General features: G+C 41.6%; 1 protein-coding gene across 8 annotated transcripts in view; it reads right to left on the reverse strand.

The window, feature by feature from the left end:
• The window catches only part of ADGRA1 (adhesion G protein-coupled receptor A1), an 873,110-nt gene that overhangs the window by 535,915 nt on the left and 315,188 nt on the right, over nt 1-22,007 (reverse strand). For all 8 annotated transcript variants that reach the window (XM_033941640.1, XM_033941643.1, XM_033941641.1 and 5 more), the window contains one exon: nt 3,701-3,772. In XM_033941640.1, coding sequence (XP_033797531.1) covers nt 3,701-3,772 — 72 coding nt within the window. The remainder of the gene's footprint in view (nt 1-3,700; nt 3,773-22,007) is intronic.

Below are 22,007 nucleotides of genomic sequence, written 5' to 3' on the forward strand. Positions count from 1 at the left end.
TGGATTGTTTTTGCCAATACATTCTAAGTAACAAACTTAGAACTGATCTTGGCAGGAAGTGGGTAGCCAGTTTTGTAATAGGGCATTTCTGTATGTAAAGCACTGCTTTATTGGGGGAAATGCCTATGAAAATTAGGTGGCTACAACAATACAAAGAAATTATATAACTGTATCCCAAAAATACTATCATAGTTTGAAATAATCAATTTAATGAATACCATAATACATTCCTTATCCCCAACCCAGTCATATATTCCAGTGTTTTTCAACCGCTGTTCCGCGGCACACTAGTGTGCCGTGAGATGTTGCCTGGTGTGCCGCAGGGCCGCCATCAGGGCAGTACTACCAGTCTTGCATTCAGGGGCCCGGAGCTGACAGGGGGCCCGAGGCAGGGGCGCCAGTAGCTCGCCAAGGCAAAGTGAGTCGATCACCCAGGACTCACTTTGTCTTGGCGATCTAATCTATCGAGCCGATAAGTCTTCTTCTCCCCGACATCAATTCTGCAGTCGGAGAGGAAGTTCGGGCCAGCCAATCGCTGCCTGGCTGGGCGGAACTTCCTCTCCGATTGCAGAATTGACGTCAGGGAGAGCATGCGTCGGCGTCGGCTTTGGGGCCTGTTATCCATTGGTGGGTCCTGTTCCCCGATGGCAGAGGCAGTGGCAGTGGCTTGGGGAACGGCAGGGAGAAAGAAAGAAAGGGGGCAGGCAGGGAAACAGAAAGAAAGAAGAGAAACAGAAAAAAAGAAAGAAAGGTCAGGGAGAGAGGAAGAAAAAGTTGGGGGAGGGAATGAGGTGTGGAGGAGAGAAAGCATACAGGCTGATAGAAGGGAAGAAAGATTGGATGCACAGTCAGAAGAAGAAAGTGCAACCAGAAATCACCAGACAAGGTAGGAAAAATGATTTTATTTTAAATTTAGCAAAGTGGAGGCAGTATTACCACAGTTTTCAAAGGAATTTGCCCAAATAACTTAATAGTTAACTGGGTAAATTCCCAGAGATGAAAACTTCCCTTCACTTACTATGCACAGTTCTGAATTTATATCTGCTGTCTATATTTTACAATATGGTCACTTTTTACTAAACCACAATAGTGGTTTTTAGCGCAGGGAGCCTATGAGCGTCAAGAGCAGCGCTGGGCATTCAGCGCAGCTCCCTGCGCTAAAAACTGCTATTGTGGTTTAATAAAAAGGATGGAGGGTATATTTGTCTATTTTTGTATGCTATAAAAACCAAATACAGAGAGAGACTGAGAGCTGTTGACGAAGAGCTACGTGTGTGTCTTTCTTCGATTCCAGCCAGAATATCAGCTTTGTGTTCAGCCAAACAGGCCCAGGTTTCGCACTGAATAAAGTATTTTATAATTTTTCACTATTCTGTTTACTTAATATTTCATAATAAAGTAATTATAAAATACTTTATTTGTGTTTATTTGATTCCTATTCAAGAGAATTACTTTATATATAGTCAATATAGGCACAGAGTTAAATTTTTTAACATTTTCTAATGGTGGTGTGCCTCGTGATTTTTTTCATGAAACAAGTGTGCCTTTGCCCAAAAAAGGTTGAAAAACACTGATATATTCAGAGGCAAAAACAAACTAGCTCATCTGTAGGCTTCCCCCATCATACTATTACTCTCACAAAATATCAATTATGTAACATAACATTTCCTATGGAGCTCCCAAACAGATGACCCCTTTTATTGGTTCTTTTGGTAGTGATCTATCAACCACAGCTTTGGCCTACAATGGCATCAGCAAGAGGACGCAGGTCCATACACAAGTACTTGATCAGGGAAGTAATAGCAAACAGACAGGAGCTACAGTAGCTTCCTTGGAACAATAAAGAGCTTCTGTTGGACAAAATTTCTCTTCTGGCAGCTCCTACAGTTCTTGGCATGGCTGACTTCACCCTTCTATGGCATGCCTCTATTTGATAGCAACCCATTATTAGGGTTGCCAGATTTTCCTTTTGGAAAATCCGGACTCCCTAGCCCTGCCCCCAGGTCCACCTAGTTCTGCCCCCCCCCCCCCGCCCTAATCCAGCCCCCACTGCCTGCTCTTGGGCAGGGAGGAAATCCACGCATGTGCGGATGCTACGTGATAACGGCCGCATATGCGCGGACTTCCTCCCTGTCCGACACAGCTTTTCAAAACCCAGACAAAGTGCCGGGTTTTGAAAAGCCGTCCGGACCCCCGGACATTATGATACAACTCCCGTGAAAGGCCCGTGGAAGCATTACACAGAAGGAAAATGAGAGCTCTGGTCTGTCTGACCCTATTCATCTGCTGTCAGTCAGGGAAATAGAATCGTGCCTAGCAGCATCCAAAGTTGACTTAGGTGCCAATAGGCATCTGAACCTTAGGCACAGTTTATTTATGCCAGGGTTTTCTTGGCCTAAATACCAGCGCTTAAGTTAGGGACCTATCAGTGCCTAAGTCCACTTTACATAACACATGCTCAGGATCCGCCCACGATCCACCACTAACCACGCTCACTTTCTGGTAGGCACCTTGGACTAGGCGTCTACCTGAAAGTGGTAGGTATCTACTAATTTAGGCACCTACTAACCAATTTTAATATAAGCTAATTATGAGGTGCTGATTGATTGTTTACACTACAGCACCGATTAAGCTTTTTAAATAATTAAATTAGGTACCTACATTGGCCAGATGCACTGATCTAGATGCCTAACTTTATCAAATCTGCACTCGGGCCCATATTCTATAAATGGCCTTAACACCCACTCCCACCCCACCCTTTTACAAAACTATAAAGCGGTTTTTAGCACCAGCCGCGGCAGTCACAGCTCAGACATTCATAGGAATTCTATGAGCATCTGAGCTATGACCGCCGTGGCCAATGCTAAAAACTGCACTAAGGTTTTGTAAAAAAAAAAAAAAGGGGGAGGGGTAAATTAGGCACCTTATCAGCACCTAGCTTAATTAGTAAAAGCAATTTTAAAAGGTTTTAAGCATTGTTTAAAAACAAATGTAGGCACCCACCAATGCTTAGAAAAATGGCACCTTCATCACATCTACAGAGGCACCTAAGGCCAAAATAGGCCGAAAATGACATTAGGCATTCTAAGGTGCCTCAGTATTTGCAATTTTTGTCTTTAAAACCTTGGCCTACGTTTCCAGCACCTATCTTTGATGAAAGCCGTGATTCTGTAAACAGCGCCATTGCGTGAGTGACATGCTGTCAGCAGCCATTTTATAGGCAGCCACCGATAAAGGCACTGTTTACAGAATCCAGCCCTTGGCACCTAACTTTAGATGATCACCAAGAACTATGTCCTACATGTTTCTGACTTTTCTGGTTTGTGACCAATGGATATGCAGATCTCACTTTATCCTTGAAAAGTCAAAGTCATGCTTTTGTTCTGTTATATATTATATATTTTCAGAATTAATATGTTAATATAATCTTGAACAATGGATCATTTCAAGCTATTTCATGAATTTATTAGCATATTTAACATGCCCTGTGCCGCTAATGCAGGATGAATTTAAATCTCCTAAAATGCTTCCTTAAAACCAGGTGTGAGAAAAAAATGAAAAGTGAGTTATTGTAAGTAGAGGAATAAAAATAACCACATTATACAAGAGGAGTTCCAAGGCCCGGAACTGAAGACTTTATATCAATATTCCCTGATGAAGTCAATAAAGAAATCTAAGAGCACTGAAATGTAATACTTACAGACGCTTCAGTTCTGAGAGTCCATGAAAGGCTGCTGGCTCAATGGTGCTAATCAAATTATTCTTCAAATCTCTATAGAGAGAACAGTGGATACAACAATTAATTATCAGGTTAGGCATTCATGTTTTAAGCAAACCATAAGAATAAAAAGAGTTCACATTTTCTTCACTATACACTTTTTTCTCCAGCAATACTGCTGAAACAAATTATCCCCCCCCCCTTTGGGTGGTGATAGGGGGTCAGTGACCACTGGGGGAGTAAGTCATGCCATATTGCCTCCAGTGGTCATCTCGTCAGTTTGGGCACCTTTTTAACATTTAGACATTTTTACAGTAAAACAAGCCTAGTTCCAAACACCTAAAAAAAAAAAAAAGTCCAGGACCTTTTGTTAAAGATGTGATTATGTATGAGAACCATCCAAGTCCTAAGCCCGCCGAAAACACAGCTCTAACACGCCCCCTTAAGATTTAGACGCACTGGAGACAAAACAACCAGAAAGACATCTAGAAAGTCTGTAAGTGTTGGTTTATGCTGTCTTTTAGATGTCTACCTTTTTTGAAAATGAACCCTACAGTATCAAAATAATGCTTAGAATTTAAGGAAGTTGGATGATTGGGCTGAGAACTTTTCATCACCCCCTCATATAATATGCATTTATTTTGAAATAAAAAAAAAAACAAAAACAAATTGAAACAGGCTTGCTTTCTTTCCTTATGTTTCAAGATAAATAAAAAAAATATATATACAACACTGTTTTCTTTTTCATATTATTTTTTGTATTAAAATTCATTATTGCAAATAATTCATACTAAAGCAAAACAATGAAGTAAAATAAAATTAAGCTAAACCAAAATAGAGAATACCTCCCAGTACAATTTGAAAGAAAACATAAATAGGCAATATCCAAGGACCAACCACAATAAAATTCATTCTTGGTAAAGTTTTAGAATTATCCTTTTCCAAAAGAATTAAGAAATTAACAACTTCAAGCATTTTCCTTATCTGTCCTGGAGGGCTCACAATCTATCTAAAGTATCTGGGGTAGTGGAGGATCAAGTGACTTGCCTGGGGTTTTGAACCCACAACCTCAGGGTACTGAGGCTGTTGATCTAACCATAACATAACATAATAACAGATTTCTATACTGCATAACCCTTAGGGCTCCTTTTATCAAGGCGCGCTACGGGGGTTAGCGCGTCAGACATTTCATCACGTGCTAACACCCGCAGCAAGCCAAAATACTAACGCCTCATCAATGGAGGCATTAGCGGCTAGCACGGCAGGCGGTTTAACGCGTGGTATTCCGCACGTTAAACCCCCACCGCACCTTGATAAAAGGAGCCCTTAGTTTACATAAGATTATGCTATGAGTGAATACAGAGATAATGCAATACACAAGAATTAGCTAGCTACACATTTTTAAAAAAGAAAAGTTTTCAAAAGTTTTCTGTAATGTTTATAAGATATTGATCTGGTCAGTAATGGGCGGAATTCTTTATCGAACTGAGCTGCTTGATAGGAAAGACAGTGCCCATGATATTTCTTAACAGAAGGGCATGGGATTGTCTACTGTTCCCCCAAATCATAGTAACAATCTTTCAACAAGGTAAAGCGGAGCGGTACCAAAAGCGACTTTATAGTATAAATATCCCAACTAAAAGATTACCCGGGCCTCAACTGGGAGCCAGTGCAGCTCACGGTAATAGGGGGTTACATGATGATCATATTTCCTCAGTCCGTAAATCATTCTAACTGCTGTGTTTTGGGCCAAGGTCTGCCTAGCCAAGTTTTTCTTTGTACTTGTCAGATATATAATATTGCAGTAGTCCAGAGTGCTAAGTAATAGCGTTTGAACTAAAAGTGTAAAGGCAGTAGCGTCAAAATAAGCTCTGATAGTGCGGAGTTTCCATAGAGTATAATAACTCTTCTGGACCACAGTATCTACCACTGTACCACACTCCCCTCCACCAGCAACATTGGTCTGCAGAGGTCTGGCCTAACTCCTTTTGGTGTCTTAACCCATCAGATGTTTAATTAAGAATTTAACTTATCAGTGGTAATTATCAGCTAAGTCTGAGAGACTCTCATTCATATGTGATTTTCAGAATATTCACCATGGATGTCCAGATCATATATTTGGATATATTTATCTGGAGAATCCAATACATTTGGCTTTTCTGAGAACCAAACCTAAATGAGTATCTCTAGAACTGAACTTAAGAGCACTTTGAATTGGTTATTCTCAATGCTTCAGTTTACCAAGATGCACAATTGCTAAGCAGGAGATGCTATCACAAACTAGGTATCCATAATTCCATAGGAAAGACAAACATTACATAGGGAAGACAGAAACCAGAAGCTATTTTCTCTGAAAGCTGAATTAAGACCAGGAATCCAGAGCACCCAGCCCCAGACAATAACTATTAAATTATACCATCTCCTTGGACATTGAAAAAAAAGGTATCTGGGAACAAATTTATTTGACAGAAACGCCATTTATTTGTGTGTGCACACTACGGACAGCCGGCATGCAGTAAGATTTGTTTTCTTAGAATGACTGACCTCCTGCAATATTTCTATGTAACACATACTGACAGAATGAATAGCCAGCATGTACGGCAAATAGTAATCTTCTGAAAAGTCAGCACCTATAAAAGACATGCTATATATTAGTAGAACTACAGGGTCTTGCTTTTATTGTCTGTGCCAATCAGTTTGCCCACCCTGGTCTGCATATCACTTGCTTGCAACTTTCAATCTAAGTATATTTTTGAAACTGTTTTATGGTAGTCCTTTCATTAAATTTCAAGTTACCGATTTTAACTTTATCTCATACACTGCATCAATGTATATATTTGGTCTATGTACGATTGTTATGCTGTTAACAAAATCATACGCTTTATTGTTGAATTATACCTGCTCACACCGCCTTGGGTGAATCTCTACATAAAGGTGGTTAATAAATCCCAATTTTTTAAAAAAAAATTATAATCCAGAAAGACAGAACAGAATCCCCTGTGATAAGAGCTGTGAGGTTTTGCATTTATTATTGTGAGACTGGTCATGTGGCAGCAGGAGATGGCATCTTATTAATGCATTTCCTGCTGCCAATCAAAGGGGAAGATGCTCAATGGAAGCTCTTGGCTCCCTGGTGAGAGTGAAGACTTGCCAGGTCTGTTTTTCATTGAAAAGTAGATTTGGCTCCCATGTATTTATACCCTTAGAATTATTTCAATGCCTCGATCATAGGTCTCCCATTCTTAGAATAGCTTCTGACATTGAGACGGCATCTGTGAATGCACAGATGCAACACGGTGACATCACAAGCAACATAATCACGTCGCATCTGAGCATGCGCGGATGGTGTCCCAACGCACAAACAGGTTAAGGATGGTGGGGCTGGGGGACGGGGCTAGGGTCGGGATGGGGCATGACATGGACGAACTGGGTGAGCCTGGAAGAAGGGGAATGGCCATGGGCCCGGATTTTCCTTCGGGAAAATCTGGTAACCCTACCCATTCTGCCTCTCTTCTAAGGCTTTCCTAAAATCCAAGTACTGTACACCACTCATACCAAGAGGACTGTACAGCACTCACCCCAATTCAGTTTTTTGGTCACCTAGTCAAAGAAATAGATCAGATTCATCTGACACAGGGATCTCAAAGTCCCTCCTTGAGGGCCGCAATCCAGTCGGGTTTTCAGGATTTCCCCAATGAATATGTATTGAAAGCAGTGCATGCACATAGATCTCATGCATATTCATTGGGGAAATCCTGAAAAACCAACTGGATTGCGGCCCTCAAGGAGGGACTTTGAGACCCCTGAATTCTGACAATACCTACCTCTATTAAAAAACCAAAACCAAAACATGCTGCCTCAGATCCTGAAGTCCACTGGATTACAGAAACTGCACTATCCTCTGTGTTAGCAGTGACTCCATTAATTTACACACTATCGGGGTCAGATTAATTAGCCTGTAGTTCTCTGACTCCTCCTTTTCTGCATTGAAGACAGGAACCAGATTTCCTCATCTCCAGTGCTCTGGTGCTACTACTGAATCTCAGAAAGCTTTAGATCAGAGCCACTAGAACTTTCCTTAGTTCTCTTAATACTCTGGGATGTATCCCATCTGGCCCATCTACTTTGTGTATAACTAGCTCCTCATGAAAACAGTCTTCTGCAATTCAATTGTGGTCTACCTCAGTTCTCTTACAGTCTGTGTCCATATTCTAACAAAATAGGAGAAAAAGTCTCTGCTCAAGTTGCCAAAACAAAGAAACAAGCCAAAAAAAAAAAAAGAGCAGAGATGACCAAAGGACTCAAACTGTCAAAGACGTTTATTAAAAACTAATGTTTATGTTATGCTTGAAAAACAAAGAGAACCCGACACGGGCTTTGTTTTGGCATGTATGCCTGCATCAGGGGTCCAACCTGACCTTAATGAACATATCAAGGGTTGAAACAGATAAACTGAGTACAAAAACAGATGCAACTGTATAAGATATACAATTTGCTGAACAAATGTAGACGAACCTAATATAAGAAAAATTGTTGAACCCTAGATGCAGGCGCATACGCCAAAACTCAGCCCATGTTGGGTCCCCTTTGTTTTTCAAGCATAATATACTTGAATATACAGTCAGTGTAAATGTCTGCACATAGGTGAGCACTAGATTGTGCATAAATTATAGTATTCAATTATTTATTTATGTATGTACCTGTGAATCCTGACCATGTGCACACTCAACGGAAAGGTACATGGCATCAAATCATGACTGTTCCACTAGTTGGCATTCAAATACATCATCTAAATATCTAGAACACTGGCATAATCCAGTCATGGTGTCCCTAAAAATGAAGGGTAGGTGAGAAAGATGCTTCTACCGCCCTGAACTGCTTCTGGTATTGCGATATACAAAAATAAAGTTATTATTATTATTATTATTGCATGCACTCCCTACTTGAACTGGGACAGCAGGCACAAGGCACTGATACAGGAATGACTCTGCCATTTGAGAACCTCTGTATCATAAATTCATTGTGGCCGATTTATAACAACATAAGAATTACACAATAGGCATGTCCCGATCTAAGGAACATAGACCCAGAAAGCATTTGTGAACAATCAATGCAGCTTATTTTGGGATGCTGGCTGAACAACAGAATTATTACAGAATGCAATAGCAGATAAGAAGCATATGACCCATCCCGTCTGCCAAATATATTTCCAGGTGAAATGCTACAGAGCCCCAGTTAATAAACGGCAGTGATACTTCCAAAGGTGCTTAGTAAGGGCATCATGTGAGAATTCATGACATGCAGAGGCACCTCGCTTCACAGGACGGATTTATGCTAGTTTCTTGAGAGGGTGGTAGTAATCCTTTAGCAGTTTTTCATTTAGGCCCAATGGAATGGTTTGAGCATCTTTTATTTCTAAATGTGTATATAGCTTTGAATTCCCGGTCAAGGTGACAAATCAATCCTTCACAAACATTTTCACTGCAGTCAGTGAACTTCCTAGAAACATTCAGCCTTGCAACTCCCCCCTTCCTCCTTTTCACAGGTGCAGTGATGACAGTCCTTTGTAACATCACCATGCTTCCTATAACAAGGGGTTGTGATGTCATGAGGTACTCTTCTGCCAAAAAGTGAAGGTACTAGGAAGTTTGGATTTGCAGAGGGGGAGCTAGAGGAAACCTACTATGAAGAAGTTTTAAAATAGAAAATGACACTTTATTTTGTTTAATAAAGATTTTCTGAATAAAATATGTGTATAGTGGAAAAAAAAAAATCTAGAACACAACCATTTATTCACCTCCTTGCTGCCCACAGCTTGGCAGCTCCTTACAAAATTACCTCCATAAGGCATGGATATACACAATTTTTCAGTAAACACACCTATGACTGATTGTCAGACTTGCTCTTGAATGGGAAGGGGGAGGATCTACTACCTAATAAAGCCCTTGTCACAGACATGATCACAAGCTGGGGCTAGCTCTGAACTAGAGAATGACACGGGGACACATTTAAGAACATAAGAATTGCCGCTGCTGGGTCAGGCCAGTGGTCCCCGCTGAAACTCAATTTTCCCGTCCTCGCAAGTTTTGTCATTGTCCCTATCCCATTCCTGTAAGCTCTGCCTTAACCACACGAGCCTCGAACACTTACAATTTTAAAGTGTTTGAGGCTTGTGCAGATGAGGACGGAGCTTGCAGGGATGGGGCCGGAAAATTTAATTTTAATTTAATTTAATTTAATTCTTATATACCGCTAATAACCGTGAGGTTTCTAAGCGGTTTACAAAAATGATGCATTAAAAATACAATAAATAAAAACTAAATAAATAAGATAGGTACTTGGAAATTCCCAAACTGTCCCAAAGGCTCACAATCTAACAAAGTACCTGAAGAAACAGTATGAAAAATAAAAATAAAAAGACAGAGGTAGAGATAAAGATAGAAATGAAATATTCCAACAAGTAATGAATAAATAATTTAAAGATAGAATTAAAATAATAATTAAAGTAAACAAAATAGAGATAAAAATAAGCATAGAGAGAAACAGAAACACACTCCAAAAAAGCATCAAGATCTTTGACTTGTAATTATTATGATCATTTAACACCAGATCTTAAATGCCTTTCCGGAATACATCATATCCCTATCCCTCTCCATACCCACCTCCATCTCCACCCCAATTCACTTCAACCACCATTCCCATTCTATTCTTTAACTGCCGTCAACCCCAGTTCCGATGGCTATCATCTGGGTCCCGAGTTTCCTCCAAGAACAGGCAACATCTCTGGCAAGGTAATCTCCACCGCTGCCGCAAATGATGCGAGATCCTCAGAGGTAGACCGTTCGGAAAGGGGGAGGAATGAAGATGGTGTCGGGTACCCTGCTGGAACGGGCTCCTGAACCGACCGTTGGTCTGAGCGTCGGACTGCAGCTCTCCTCTGTTGGCTCTCCCCTGCTGGAACGGGGGAGGGGTGTAGATGATGCTAGGTGCCCTGCTGGAAAGTTTCTTATGAAATTTGATTTATCGCCTATTCCAAATTCTAGGCGATGTACAATTGATAAAAAGATTACAATAACAGGGAAGACAGACATAACTAACAAGGGCAGATCGTACTGAACATATTATAAAATCAGCAAATACATAATTAACAAGGACAAATTTACTGAACATATTAATAAATCATCATATACATATAGGTCAAACAAAAGGAAAAGCGAGAGAAGAAATACAATCATACAGATCACCAGGATGGGAAAATGAGTTCCCGTGGGGATGGGAAAAACTTTGTCCCCATGTCATTCTTTACTCTGAACTAAAAATAATTGTTCTTACCCCATGCCCCGAGGAAGTGTGTATTTATTCTTATAGTCCCTGTTGCATGAGAAATCTGTGCTTTGAAGTATTCTTATTAGAATCCCAACACAAATTACTGTTTTACATAAAACTTGCTTGGAACTTGCAATGATTTAGAATGATTTTTAACACTTACAATAAACTGCTAGTGACTAGTCCACTATGTATCTTGCATATTAAAATGCTGCTGAGTGAATGCTACATGATAGTGAACTGTAATGACTCTGCCTCCTTGAGTAATCTTCCTAACCACAAACAGATGGTACCAATGTTCTTCTAATTTTTATTAAATTTTTCAAATCATCAGCGTTATCTTTACAAATTAAAAGACCCTTTGTTAGGCGATAATGCATACCTAATGCACCTTAAAATAGTGTACTGCAGGAGATGCTCAACCATCCTGTAGTAACTGCAAATGTGCACAGGTTAAAAAATATATATATATTTTTTTCCAGGGGGTTCATCAGGAGACGAACAGAGGGCATTCTTGTGCTAAACAGGTGGGGTTCCTACATGAACGTGCATTGACTGGTTAGTACATGAATACTGCATGGACCCTTAGGGTCAGTTTCTATAAGAAGCACCTAAGCTAGGCACCCACATTAAGGACCTGATTCTTGAAACGTGCGTCCCAATTGCAGGCAGCAGAAGGCACCTACCACCGCCAACTGGTAACCAATCGGGATGCACTCCCTAAGCTCAACAATTCTTTCTTCATTTCCCCATGTGCACATCTCTCTTTCCCTCTTGCTCAGACACCCATGCCCAACAATTCTCCCTTTCTATTCCCCCACCTCAGCATCTCTTTCGCTCCCTCCCTCCATTTTTCCATCCTATGTCCCAAGTTCATGCTCCCCTCTCTCCCTCCATTCTGTGTTCTAAGTTCATGCTCCCTCCCTCCTTCCTTCCCTCCTTTGTCCGAAGTTTGTGCTCCCTCCCAATGCAATCCTGTCTCTCCCTTCCTGTGCAAACACATTCCTTCTTCTCAAAACGCGACCCTCCTCCTCCCTTCAGTGTCCCAATATGCCCCTTGTTGTCTTTCCCTCCATTCAGCATCCCAAATTCATGCCTCTCATGGGTGTTTATCTCCTCTGGCCAGCTTTATCCTCCCAGTTTCACTTTGCAAAGCCGCAGCCGCTGGTTCCTGCACGCAGCTTGTGGCTGACCCGGAAGTCTTCCTTCACGACAGCCAGCCAGAGGAGGTAAACACCCACGAGAGGCACAAATTTGGAACACTGAACGGAGGGAAAGATGACGAAGGGCGTGTCCAGTTGCGCACAAAGTGGAATCCTTCTTCCTCACACCAGCGCCTCATCCATGCGTTGACTGCTTGCAGCTCTGTATGCCTCTTCTCGTCGGCCCTGGGTACCGGCAGGTTCTCCAAGAACACTACCCTCGGCATTCTGGTCTTCAGCTTCCATCCTAGCATCCGAAACTGGTCCTTCATTCTTTCTCTGCTGTAGTTCCTGTTGCTCACGTTATTTGTCCCCACGTGGATCACCACGGCCGTATCTTCCTCTTTCACGTTGTCGATGATCCTGTCGCTGCAGCTCACTATATCTTCCACCTTGGCTCACGGTAGGCAGCTCACTATATCTTCTACCTTGGCTCACGGTAGGCAGGTCACCAGCCGATCCTGTCTTCCTCCCACTATGTGGCTGTTGACTTGTCTCCAGGGACCAGCCGAAAGTTTCAACCAGTGCAATTTTCAAATTTGCCTGACAAACTTTCGGCTGGTCACTGGAGAGCCTACAGCAACAGCAGAGTTGGTTCCTGAGGAAGGGGGGTTTTCCCTCGAAATGGGACCCCGTTGAAGGAATTATTCATCTTTTGCTGACTATCTACATAGAAGCTAAGGGCTCTTTTTATCAAGCCACGCTAGCGGGGTTAACGCGTGTGACGTTTCATCACGCGCTAAGCCTCGCGCCAGCCAAAAACTACCGCCTGCTCAAGAGGAGGCGGTAGTGGCTAGCACGGCCGGCGGTTTAATAAAAGGAGCCCTAAGTGTCTTCTTTTGAGTTTTTCTGTGCCGGCTTGGTCGATTTTGGACACTTGAGTACCCTCAGATGAGGGACAGAGATAGCCTAACAAACTTATTTATTTATCTATTATCATTATTTAGAGTTTCACTTTTAGCACACTTGTTTGTGCACTAGTTATTTAAGTTACAATTCTCACACTGGTTAGCCCAGGGATGTTTTGGGTATATGACTGTGTCAGTTGGTGCTCAAGGGCGTGTCCCCATTGCAGGCTGTGTAACTGAGGACTTTCCCTTCACTCAAAAAATTTAGGATTATTCATGGTAGGTTGTTCTTTAGAGCTATCTCTTCCCTTCACCCCGTGTTTTTGGGTCAGGGGAGACTTAATTTTTTTGGATACTTTTCAGTACTCCTCTTTTTGGGTTTTCCATTGTTTCATTAGTGCTATTATATGAAGGCACAATTTGCATCCAGGTGAAAGTCTTTTGTAAAATACATACAAGGAAATGCAAACATTTGATGTTTAATCAGTTACTTTCAAAATATATCACAAATCACATAGACCTTTTTTTTTGCATTTGTGTCATAAAACTATATATCTGAATCCTTAGTTTTGACAAGTTTCTTTAAAAATATGTACTTTCAGGGCTCCTTTTATCAAGACGCACTAGCGGGGTTAGCGCGCATGACTTTTAATCATGCGCTAACCCCCGCGCTGGTCCAAAAACTACCACCTGCTCAAGGCAGGCATTAGCGGCTAGCGGGGCCGGCGGTTTAATGTGCGTTATTACGCACTTTAAACCGCTAGCACGGCATGATAAAAGGAGCCCACAGTGTTCATTCTCCTAACAAATAGACACTTTTTGTCCCAAGTTGCTGAAAAACAGTTTACTGCCTAATCCTGTTTATTCTGCATCTTTAATAAGTGAAGCTTTCTATCTCAATGTCACCTTTTTCCTATCTACAGTATATTTGTAAGAATGTTCCACCAATTCTAGCTCTGTTTCAGGTCTGGACATTGAGATGTGTTTCCATAAAAATTACAGCTTGTAAAGAGAGGACATCTATGTTTAAAAACTGTTATTAGTGGTGACAGACATTCCAAAAATGTTTGCTCTTCTGCAATCAGTCTAGGAACAGATGCAAAATCCCAAGAAAGTGTAATTGATATTGTGAGGATATTGTCAGTTTCTATTTAATTTGACTTTTTTCTCTTTACTATGGTTGTTATTTTAGAAGCTCTATTCCTGTTTTGGGCATCTGAAAAACGGTATTTAGAAGCCTACATTGCATGGACACCCAAATCCTAATTTTATAAAGCCAGGATATGAATGTCTAAAACTCAGTCTGACCATTTGGCAAGGGAACATGGTCTGGGTGCGTTTTGGGCAGGGTTAGGGATGGGCCAAAAGATGGATGTCCAATTCCAACTGCAGAAGGGGAAAGAACATCCATATCCAAAAAGATAGATGTTTGTATTTAGACTTGGCATGTTTCACCTCCAGATTACAGAAAGGTACACTGCGTAGTTCTTTACTGAAGGGAGTAAGAAAAGTCACACTCAGCATCTTTTTGCCCCTGGAAGGCCCACAATTAAAAATAAAAATATATGAAAATTAAAAAGAGCTATAGTAGGATTTGAACTCATGTTCTCTAGTTCTTAGCTGGCTGCTCTAACCATTATGCTATTCCTCTATGCAGTAGGCTGTGTGTAGAGAATGGCACAAGGACAAATTTGTCCCCATCTTCATCCCCATCCCATCCCCACATGTTCTATCCCTGTCCCTGCCCCATCGCTGCAAACCCTGTCTTCAACTATACAAGCTTTGAACACAAGTGGGGCAGGTACAGAGTACAGAATTCACGGGGACGGGACATGGATAGAGATAGATCCCACGGGGATGGGGATAAATTTGTCTCTATCTGTGTGGCCATTTTATAATATGGATGTTCCTATCCTGCCACAAAGACCTCTGTGTTCTTTATTTTGGACATTTCAGTTTATGAAATGAATGTTCATGTTGGATGTAGCCAACACTTGGATGTCCATTGTTCTTGTATTTTAGAACAGGCTGCATGTCAACAGATCCTGTTCTAAAATACATGGCAAATAGGGATCATTCCAAGGAAAGGGATGCAACCAGTGGTGTACCTCAAGGTTTGGTTCTTGGGCCAGTTCTTTTTAACATTTTTGTAAGGTAAATTTCTGAAGGACTATCTGATAAGGTTTGCCTCTTTGTGAATACCAAATTCTGGAATAGGGTATAAATCCGGTGGGGTGGGGTGGATAATATGAGGAAGGACCTAGCAAAGCTTGAAGAATGGTCCAGAATTTGGCAGCTAAGATTTAATGTTAAGAAATTTGGGCTGCAAAACCCTGAGGGAATGGCACAGTTTAAGGGGTGAAGAACTTATGTGCAAGAAAGAGCAGCGTGACTTGGGTGTGATAGTATGTAATGATCTTAAGGTAGCCAAACAGGTAGAAAAGGTGATGTTGAAAGCCAGAAAGATACTTGGGTGCATATGGAGAGGAATGGTTAGTAGTGAAAAAGGAGGTAATGATCCTCCTGTATAAGACTCTGGTGAGATCTCATTGAGAATATTGTGTAGAATTCTGGAGATTGCACCTTCAAAAAGATATCAACAGGATAGAGTTGGTCCAGAGGATGGCTACTAAAACGGTCAGCGGTCTTCATCATAAAGCGTATGGGGACAGAGTTAAAGATCTTAAGATGTACACTTTGGAGGAAATGCAAGATATGGAAGATTTGATAGAGACATTTAAATACCTATATGACATAGATGTGCATGAAGCAATCTCTCTCACATGAAAGAAAGCTCTGGAATGACGGGCATAGGATGAAGGTGAAAAAGGACAGACTAAAAAGTAGCCTCAGAAAATACTTTTTCAGGGAAAGGGTAGTGAATTCTTGGTTTAGGTGGTGGAGATGAAATTTGTACCGTACAGTTTCTGAATTCAAAAATGCTTGGGACAAGTACATTGGATCTCTAGGGAGAGGAAGGGATAGTAGATGACATGGAAAGGCAGACTAGATAGGAATTATGGTCTAAATCTTCCTTAATTTTTCTATGTCTCTATGGACATCCATACCTGTCGTTCAGACTATTTTAGTTTGGAGGTCCTTTCTAAAATGCCACACCACACCACACAAAAATCTGAGGCCCAAAGTCAAACTTTTGCCTGTTTAATTGTATATAACTAGGCCAGCAGATATATGACCAATCTGCTGTTCTTTAAATTAGGAATTTTCAAGAGCAAGCAATGATAAAAGAAAGACATATATTAAAAACTGATGTTACTAAGTAAATGTCTCTGCATAGAGAGTGAACAGTTTTTTCAGGCCCCTAGAAATATGTTTTATTTATTATATAAAATGTGCTAGAACATTTTTCTCATCACCAAAGAGACAAAGAAAACAGAAACAAGCTTATTGACCTTGAAACAAGAACCTAGAAACAAAGGAGTTTACTGTCTGAGGCAGATGTCCAGGGTCCAAGGAGTTGAATGAATTGAAAGATACCATGTTTATCACTTTCCTCATATCTGTTTTGGTATGTCTTAAACATTTGGGGAGGTAATTTTATAAGTGACGGGAAAATATAAATAGAATATAGTACTGCATGCTCAAATAAGTGTTTAATTAACATTATCTCAGCATATACATGCAACAAAGGAGGCACTGGGGGCTAGATTCTACAACAGCTGCCCTACCATCACCTAACTTAATTGGTTTAATTGCCTTTAATCAATGCGATAATTGATTGTGTAGTTTAAAAGCAATTAAACTGTCATTTAAAAAAAGACATCACTCTCACAAACAGCGACAAAATTGGAGGCGACTACCGGTGCCTAAGGGTAAAATTGGCATGGTTAATGCCAGAAGTACCCTTAGGGGTCAGTAGGTACCTCCATAGTCATGATTCTCATCGCAAATAGATGCCTGAAATGTAGGCCTTGAAAACCCTGGCCTACGTTTCTGGCCCCTACCTGTGATGTGGCTTTGATTCTATAAACAGTGCCATTGCGTAATTGACACACAATCAGCGCCACTTTTGTGGGTGGCTGCCAATCCCGGTGCCGTTTATAGAATCCAGGCGTAGGAGAACAAAGCAACATGAATAAAGTATTTAATCTGTTTATTCTTTAACTTTCAGAGTCTACACCGCTCATTATCATAACCTATTTGTAATACTGTCGGATTCCTGAAGCAGATACGAAACGTGTCATAGAAACATAGAAACATAGAAATAGACGGCAGATAAGGGCCACGGCCCAACCAGTCTGCCCACCTCAATGACCCTCCCCTACCTTTCTCTGTGAAGAGAACCCACATGACGATCCCATTTTGTCTTAAAATCGGGCACGCTGCTGGCCTCAATCACCTGAAGTGGAAGGCCATTCCAGCAATCCACCACTCTCTCGGTGAAAAAGTACTTTCTGGTGTCACCATGCAGCTTACCTCCCCTGAGTTTCCATGGATGCCCTCTTGTAGCCGTGGGACCTTTGAAAAAGAAGATATCTTCACGTCGGAACCTGATACCCGCAAGCTAAAAGATAAGTTCTTGTTTAAACATACTAAAAAGAATAAATAGCATTGCCTTAGTGGCACCTTAAATCAATATTTCAAACATCTATATTGTCCAGAATTGATGCTTTAAGATGCAATGATTGGGTGGTGAGACATTAATGCTGGGGTTTGCCCTCGTTATTGTCTCCTTGATTCTGAGCACAAAAGTTACCAAGAGTTGTATACTCATTTGAAATTGGTTAAGTTGAGAGTTACTGAATGATTTTTCTATTACTTGTAACACCATATTAAGAGCTTAAGGTCCTTCAGAAAAAGATGCCCTATATGAGGTAAGCAGTTGTGACTTCACCTTCTTTGCAGAGCTACAAGGACACCATCTTATCCTTTCCAAGCACGATATTACATTGGTTGAGCTGCTGCCTCTGCACCCAGAGGTTCTGAGATCAAATCCCGGTGCTGTTCCTTGTGACCCTGGGCAAGTCCAGTGCCCACCACTTTGAATGTAAACTTTCAAATGCCCAAGCCACAAAAAGGCGGTATACAAGTCTCCCAAACCCTTGTCCTTTTCTTTTTGGAAGACAATATCTGGTGGGTTCATAGACAAAACCGCGGAAGACAAAAGTGCGCGCTGACAACTGAGCGCAAGACGGAGGCGCGCGCTGATGAAAATGACAGTTTTTAGGGGCTCCGACGGGGGGGTTTGTTGGGGAGCCCCCCCACTTTACTTAATACAGATTGCGGCGGCGTTGTGGGTGGTTTGGGGGGTTGTAACCCCCCTCATTATACTGTAAACTTAACTTTTTCCCTGTTTTTAGGGAAAAGTGAAGTTTTCAGTAAAATGTGGGGGGTTACAACCCCCCAAACCCCCTACAACGCGGCGCGATCTGTATAAAGTAAAGTGGGGGGGTTCCCCCCCACACCCCCGTCGGAGCCCCTAAAAACAGTTATTTTCTTCGGCGCGCACCTCCGCGCTGCGCTCAGTTGTCGGCGCGCGCCTTTGTCTTCCGCGGTTTTGACCTGACACCTATCTGGTGCCATTATCGCTCCCTTTTTTGACCTTGAATCTTGGGATTTTACTCTTGGCAATAAGGGAACTGTTATTGTTGTAATATGGTGGAGATTTTTTATTATTGCTGTTGGTATGCTGATTAATGTGAGGATAGTATGAGTTATAATCTGGTGTGCAGTGTATGACCTGCTTCCGCATTAACAGCTGTTGAAGTTCCACATCTACAGGTATAATGCTGTTTTCATATCCACTTTTTTATGTATCTTTTCTTTGTCACTAGAGCTTTTCATAAAATATGAGGTTTCCTTTTTGTTGTTGCTGCTGTTTCTCATTTCCCTCCAACATATGACAGCATGTTATTACTACTGTGAGCTGCATAATTAGTACATTAAGTAATGTCACTGCCAGAGATTAGTGTCTGCCTGCATATGTGACTACTAACAGCATGCTCTCTTTTATCATATTCTCCAGTGTGAACGAGAAGGAAAATAACAAACAAGGCTTGTGACTTAGGCCAATCTTTGCTGGCACTTCCTCTTTTGAGTAATTTGGTGCTGCTGGGAATAAGCTTAACACATCTGGCCCTTAGACTTTCTCAAAACCTATAGCTATTCAATGAATCAAGTTTACTAAAGGGCCCCAGTGTGGCTCAAACACACACACACACACATACACACAATAGAAAGAAAAAAAAAATCCCATAAAGAGCCTCAATGGACACACACACAGTAGTTGGCAAACACAATACAGAGAAAAAAAGGGCCACAGTGAACAGGGACTTCTCTTTATTGTCTTTCACTTTCCTGAAGCAAGGACCAGATTCTCAAAACTTAAGGTTGCCTTTAATGCAATTGCTAAACCGGTTCCATCTTTTCCAACTTTGCTGCATGGCAGTTTCCAATTCTGCCATGCAAATGGGCTCACCAATATTTAAACAAGCACTCCGGTGGATTTTTCAATATCACCGAATGATTCTCCATGCGCGGGGTCAGCTTTTGGCATCCAAAAATAAATGACTGGCCTGGGTGTGCAGGTATTGTGAAAAGTGCATCTCTGGCATATGCTTTGACTGTGGCTCATAAAAAAAAAATAAATAGAAACTACAGGAGTTACATGAATTATAGTCTTTTTTTGTGGGGGGGAGGAAGAGAAAAGCATGCCTCTTGATTGTGTGTGTTTTTGGCTTTGGTTCATAATAAAATTTGACTTTAAAACAAATTACAAGATTAACATGAATTATAGCAGTTTTAGGGGAAGAAAAGGCATGTCTTATGTGCGCTTGTTGAAAGCCAATGTTGCTCCGCCGCTCCCTTCCCCTCATCCAGTAGCTCTGATACACCTATGATTGATACATCACTTACAGCGTTGCTTTTCCAGGCACATGTGCACATTTACGCCTCTTTTATAGTGTATCTGCACATGTGCTGAATACGATCACCAGCAACTCATCTCATATAATTTTAGCAAACCTTCGCTATTCTCTGCCAACCTCATTTGCATTCGTGGGTTTATGAGAATGGCTCGCCTTTTTTTGAAATTGTTACAATAACGTCTGTGACAGCGGCCCATCGGTTTTCATTGCAAAGTTTTGAGAATCTAGCCCTTAGAGATTGTTCGCTGTGCTTGGGATTTAGGACTGATTCTGATCCCTGAAGTTTGGCAATCGTATTTTGCTTATTGGCCGACCCCCTGCTGCAGACGCTGTATCCCAAAACACGGCTCATGTTGGGTCAATAAAGACAAGACTCTGTTCATTGAAGCCCTTTGTACTTTTTTCACTGTATTTAGAACATAAGAACATACTGGGACAGACTGAAGGTCCAGCAAGCCCAGAATCCTGTTCCAACAGTGGCCAATCAGGAAGGAAAATACAAGTCCTCCATCAGTAAAATGCCAATAGCCAACAACAGAGCAGATGACAACAAGGTAGGTATAGATGTAAAACAAACTAAGCTTTATTGGAACCATGGTGTGATGCTAACTAGATGATTTGACTTGAGTCATGTTTCAGGAGTCAAAATGTTAACAATTGTAGTAGAAACATAATAAATGAATGTTTTCTTGCCTTTGCCGATGGCAGCAATTGTAGAACCAAAAGTGAATAATGAAATTCAGCAAGTTTTCTTGACTGAGGAGCAGTTGGAGAATGGTGCCAAACACCGCTGGAATCACTTATTTATTTATGTACCCTGTTTCCCTGAAAATAAGCCCTAGCGTGATTTTTAAAAATGCTCCTAATATAAGCCCTATCCCAAAAATAAGCCCTAGTTAAGATCTACCCCTGAAGCGCCCCCCTCCCCAAAAAGAAATGTCCCCGATACACCCTGACTACATCCCTGACCCTAGTGCTGCCTGATTTGCTGAAAAAATTGGACTCATCGATTCAGCAACCCCCACCCCTGCTGCTTTAGGAGGCCTCAGAGCGAAGGTATGTCAGTCTCACGGTGGGAGAGTCGGTGGGGTTCTGCTGCACAAGGGGATGGGTAAGAATGGAGGAATGATGCTGCACATGGGGGGGAGAGAGAGAAATAAAGAGGAAGCATTGGGATAGAGGAGGGGAAGGAAGAGATGATTGTTGAACATGAAAAAAATAAGACATACCTGAAAATAAACCCTAGTGTGTTTTTTCGGGGTTCATAGTCGCGCGCGAGACACCAGCGTGCCGACAATGGAGGGCAGACAATTCAGCGCAAGACACCAGTGCGCCGCAGGAAAACTTAGTTTTAAAGAGCTCTGAAGCGGGGTATAAGTGGGGAACCCCCCCCCCTCCACTTTAATGCATAGTGTTTGCGCTGCTGTTGGGGGGTTTGGAACCCTCCATTATAGAGAAAATGGAACTTTTCTCTATAATGTGGGGGGTTGCACCCCCCCACACCCCAATGGCAGCACGAACAGTATGCAGTAAAGTGTGGGGGTTCCCCCCACACCCCTCGTCTGAGCCCTTTAAAACTAAGTTTTCCCATGGCCTGCTTGTGTCTTGCGCCGAATTGTCAGCGCTCGATTGTCGGCGCGCTGGTGTCTGGCGCGCGATTGTCCCATCACCATTTTTTGGACCCAAAATTAATATGACTGTCTTATTTTTGTGGAAACACGATATTTCTTTATTTATTCTTCCATATGTACGGCACTGAAAAACAGTGCTAGAGGAGAGCTTACTGTGGCACTCCTTTAACATATTTTGGTGCGTCAGCATTCTCAAGAGTTTTCTGAATCTCCTTTTGTGAACTTTAGCACACATGGCAGTAACCACAGTGCCGCAAAAGTTTGCCTTGGCATAAAATGATCTATGACATTTAATTTCAGTACAGAACACTGACATCTTTGCACTTTAGTGGCCAAACACAGCAAATTGGGTGTAAAGTAGAAACTGTCAGGGCTCATATGAACGTGGCCTGTGA

This window comes from Geotrypetes seraphini, chromosome 4 (assembly GCF_902459505.1).
Source record: "Geotrypetes seraphini chromosome 4, aGeoSer1.1, whole genome shotgun sequence".
NCBI lineage: Eukaryota > Metazoa > Chordata > Amphibia > Gymnophiona > Dermophiidae > Geotrypetes > Geotrypetes seraphini.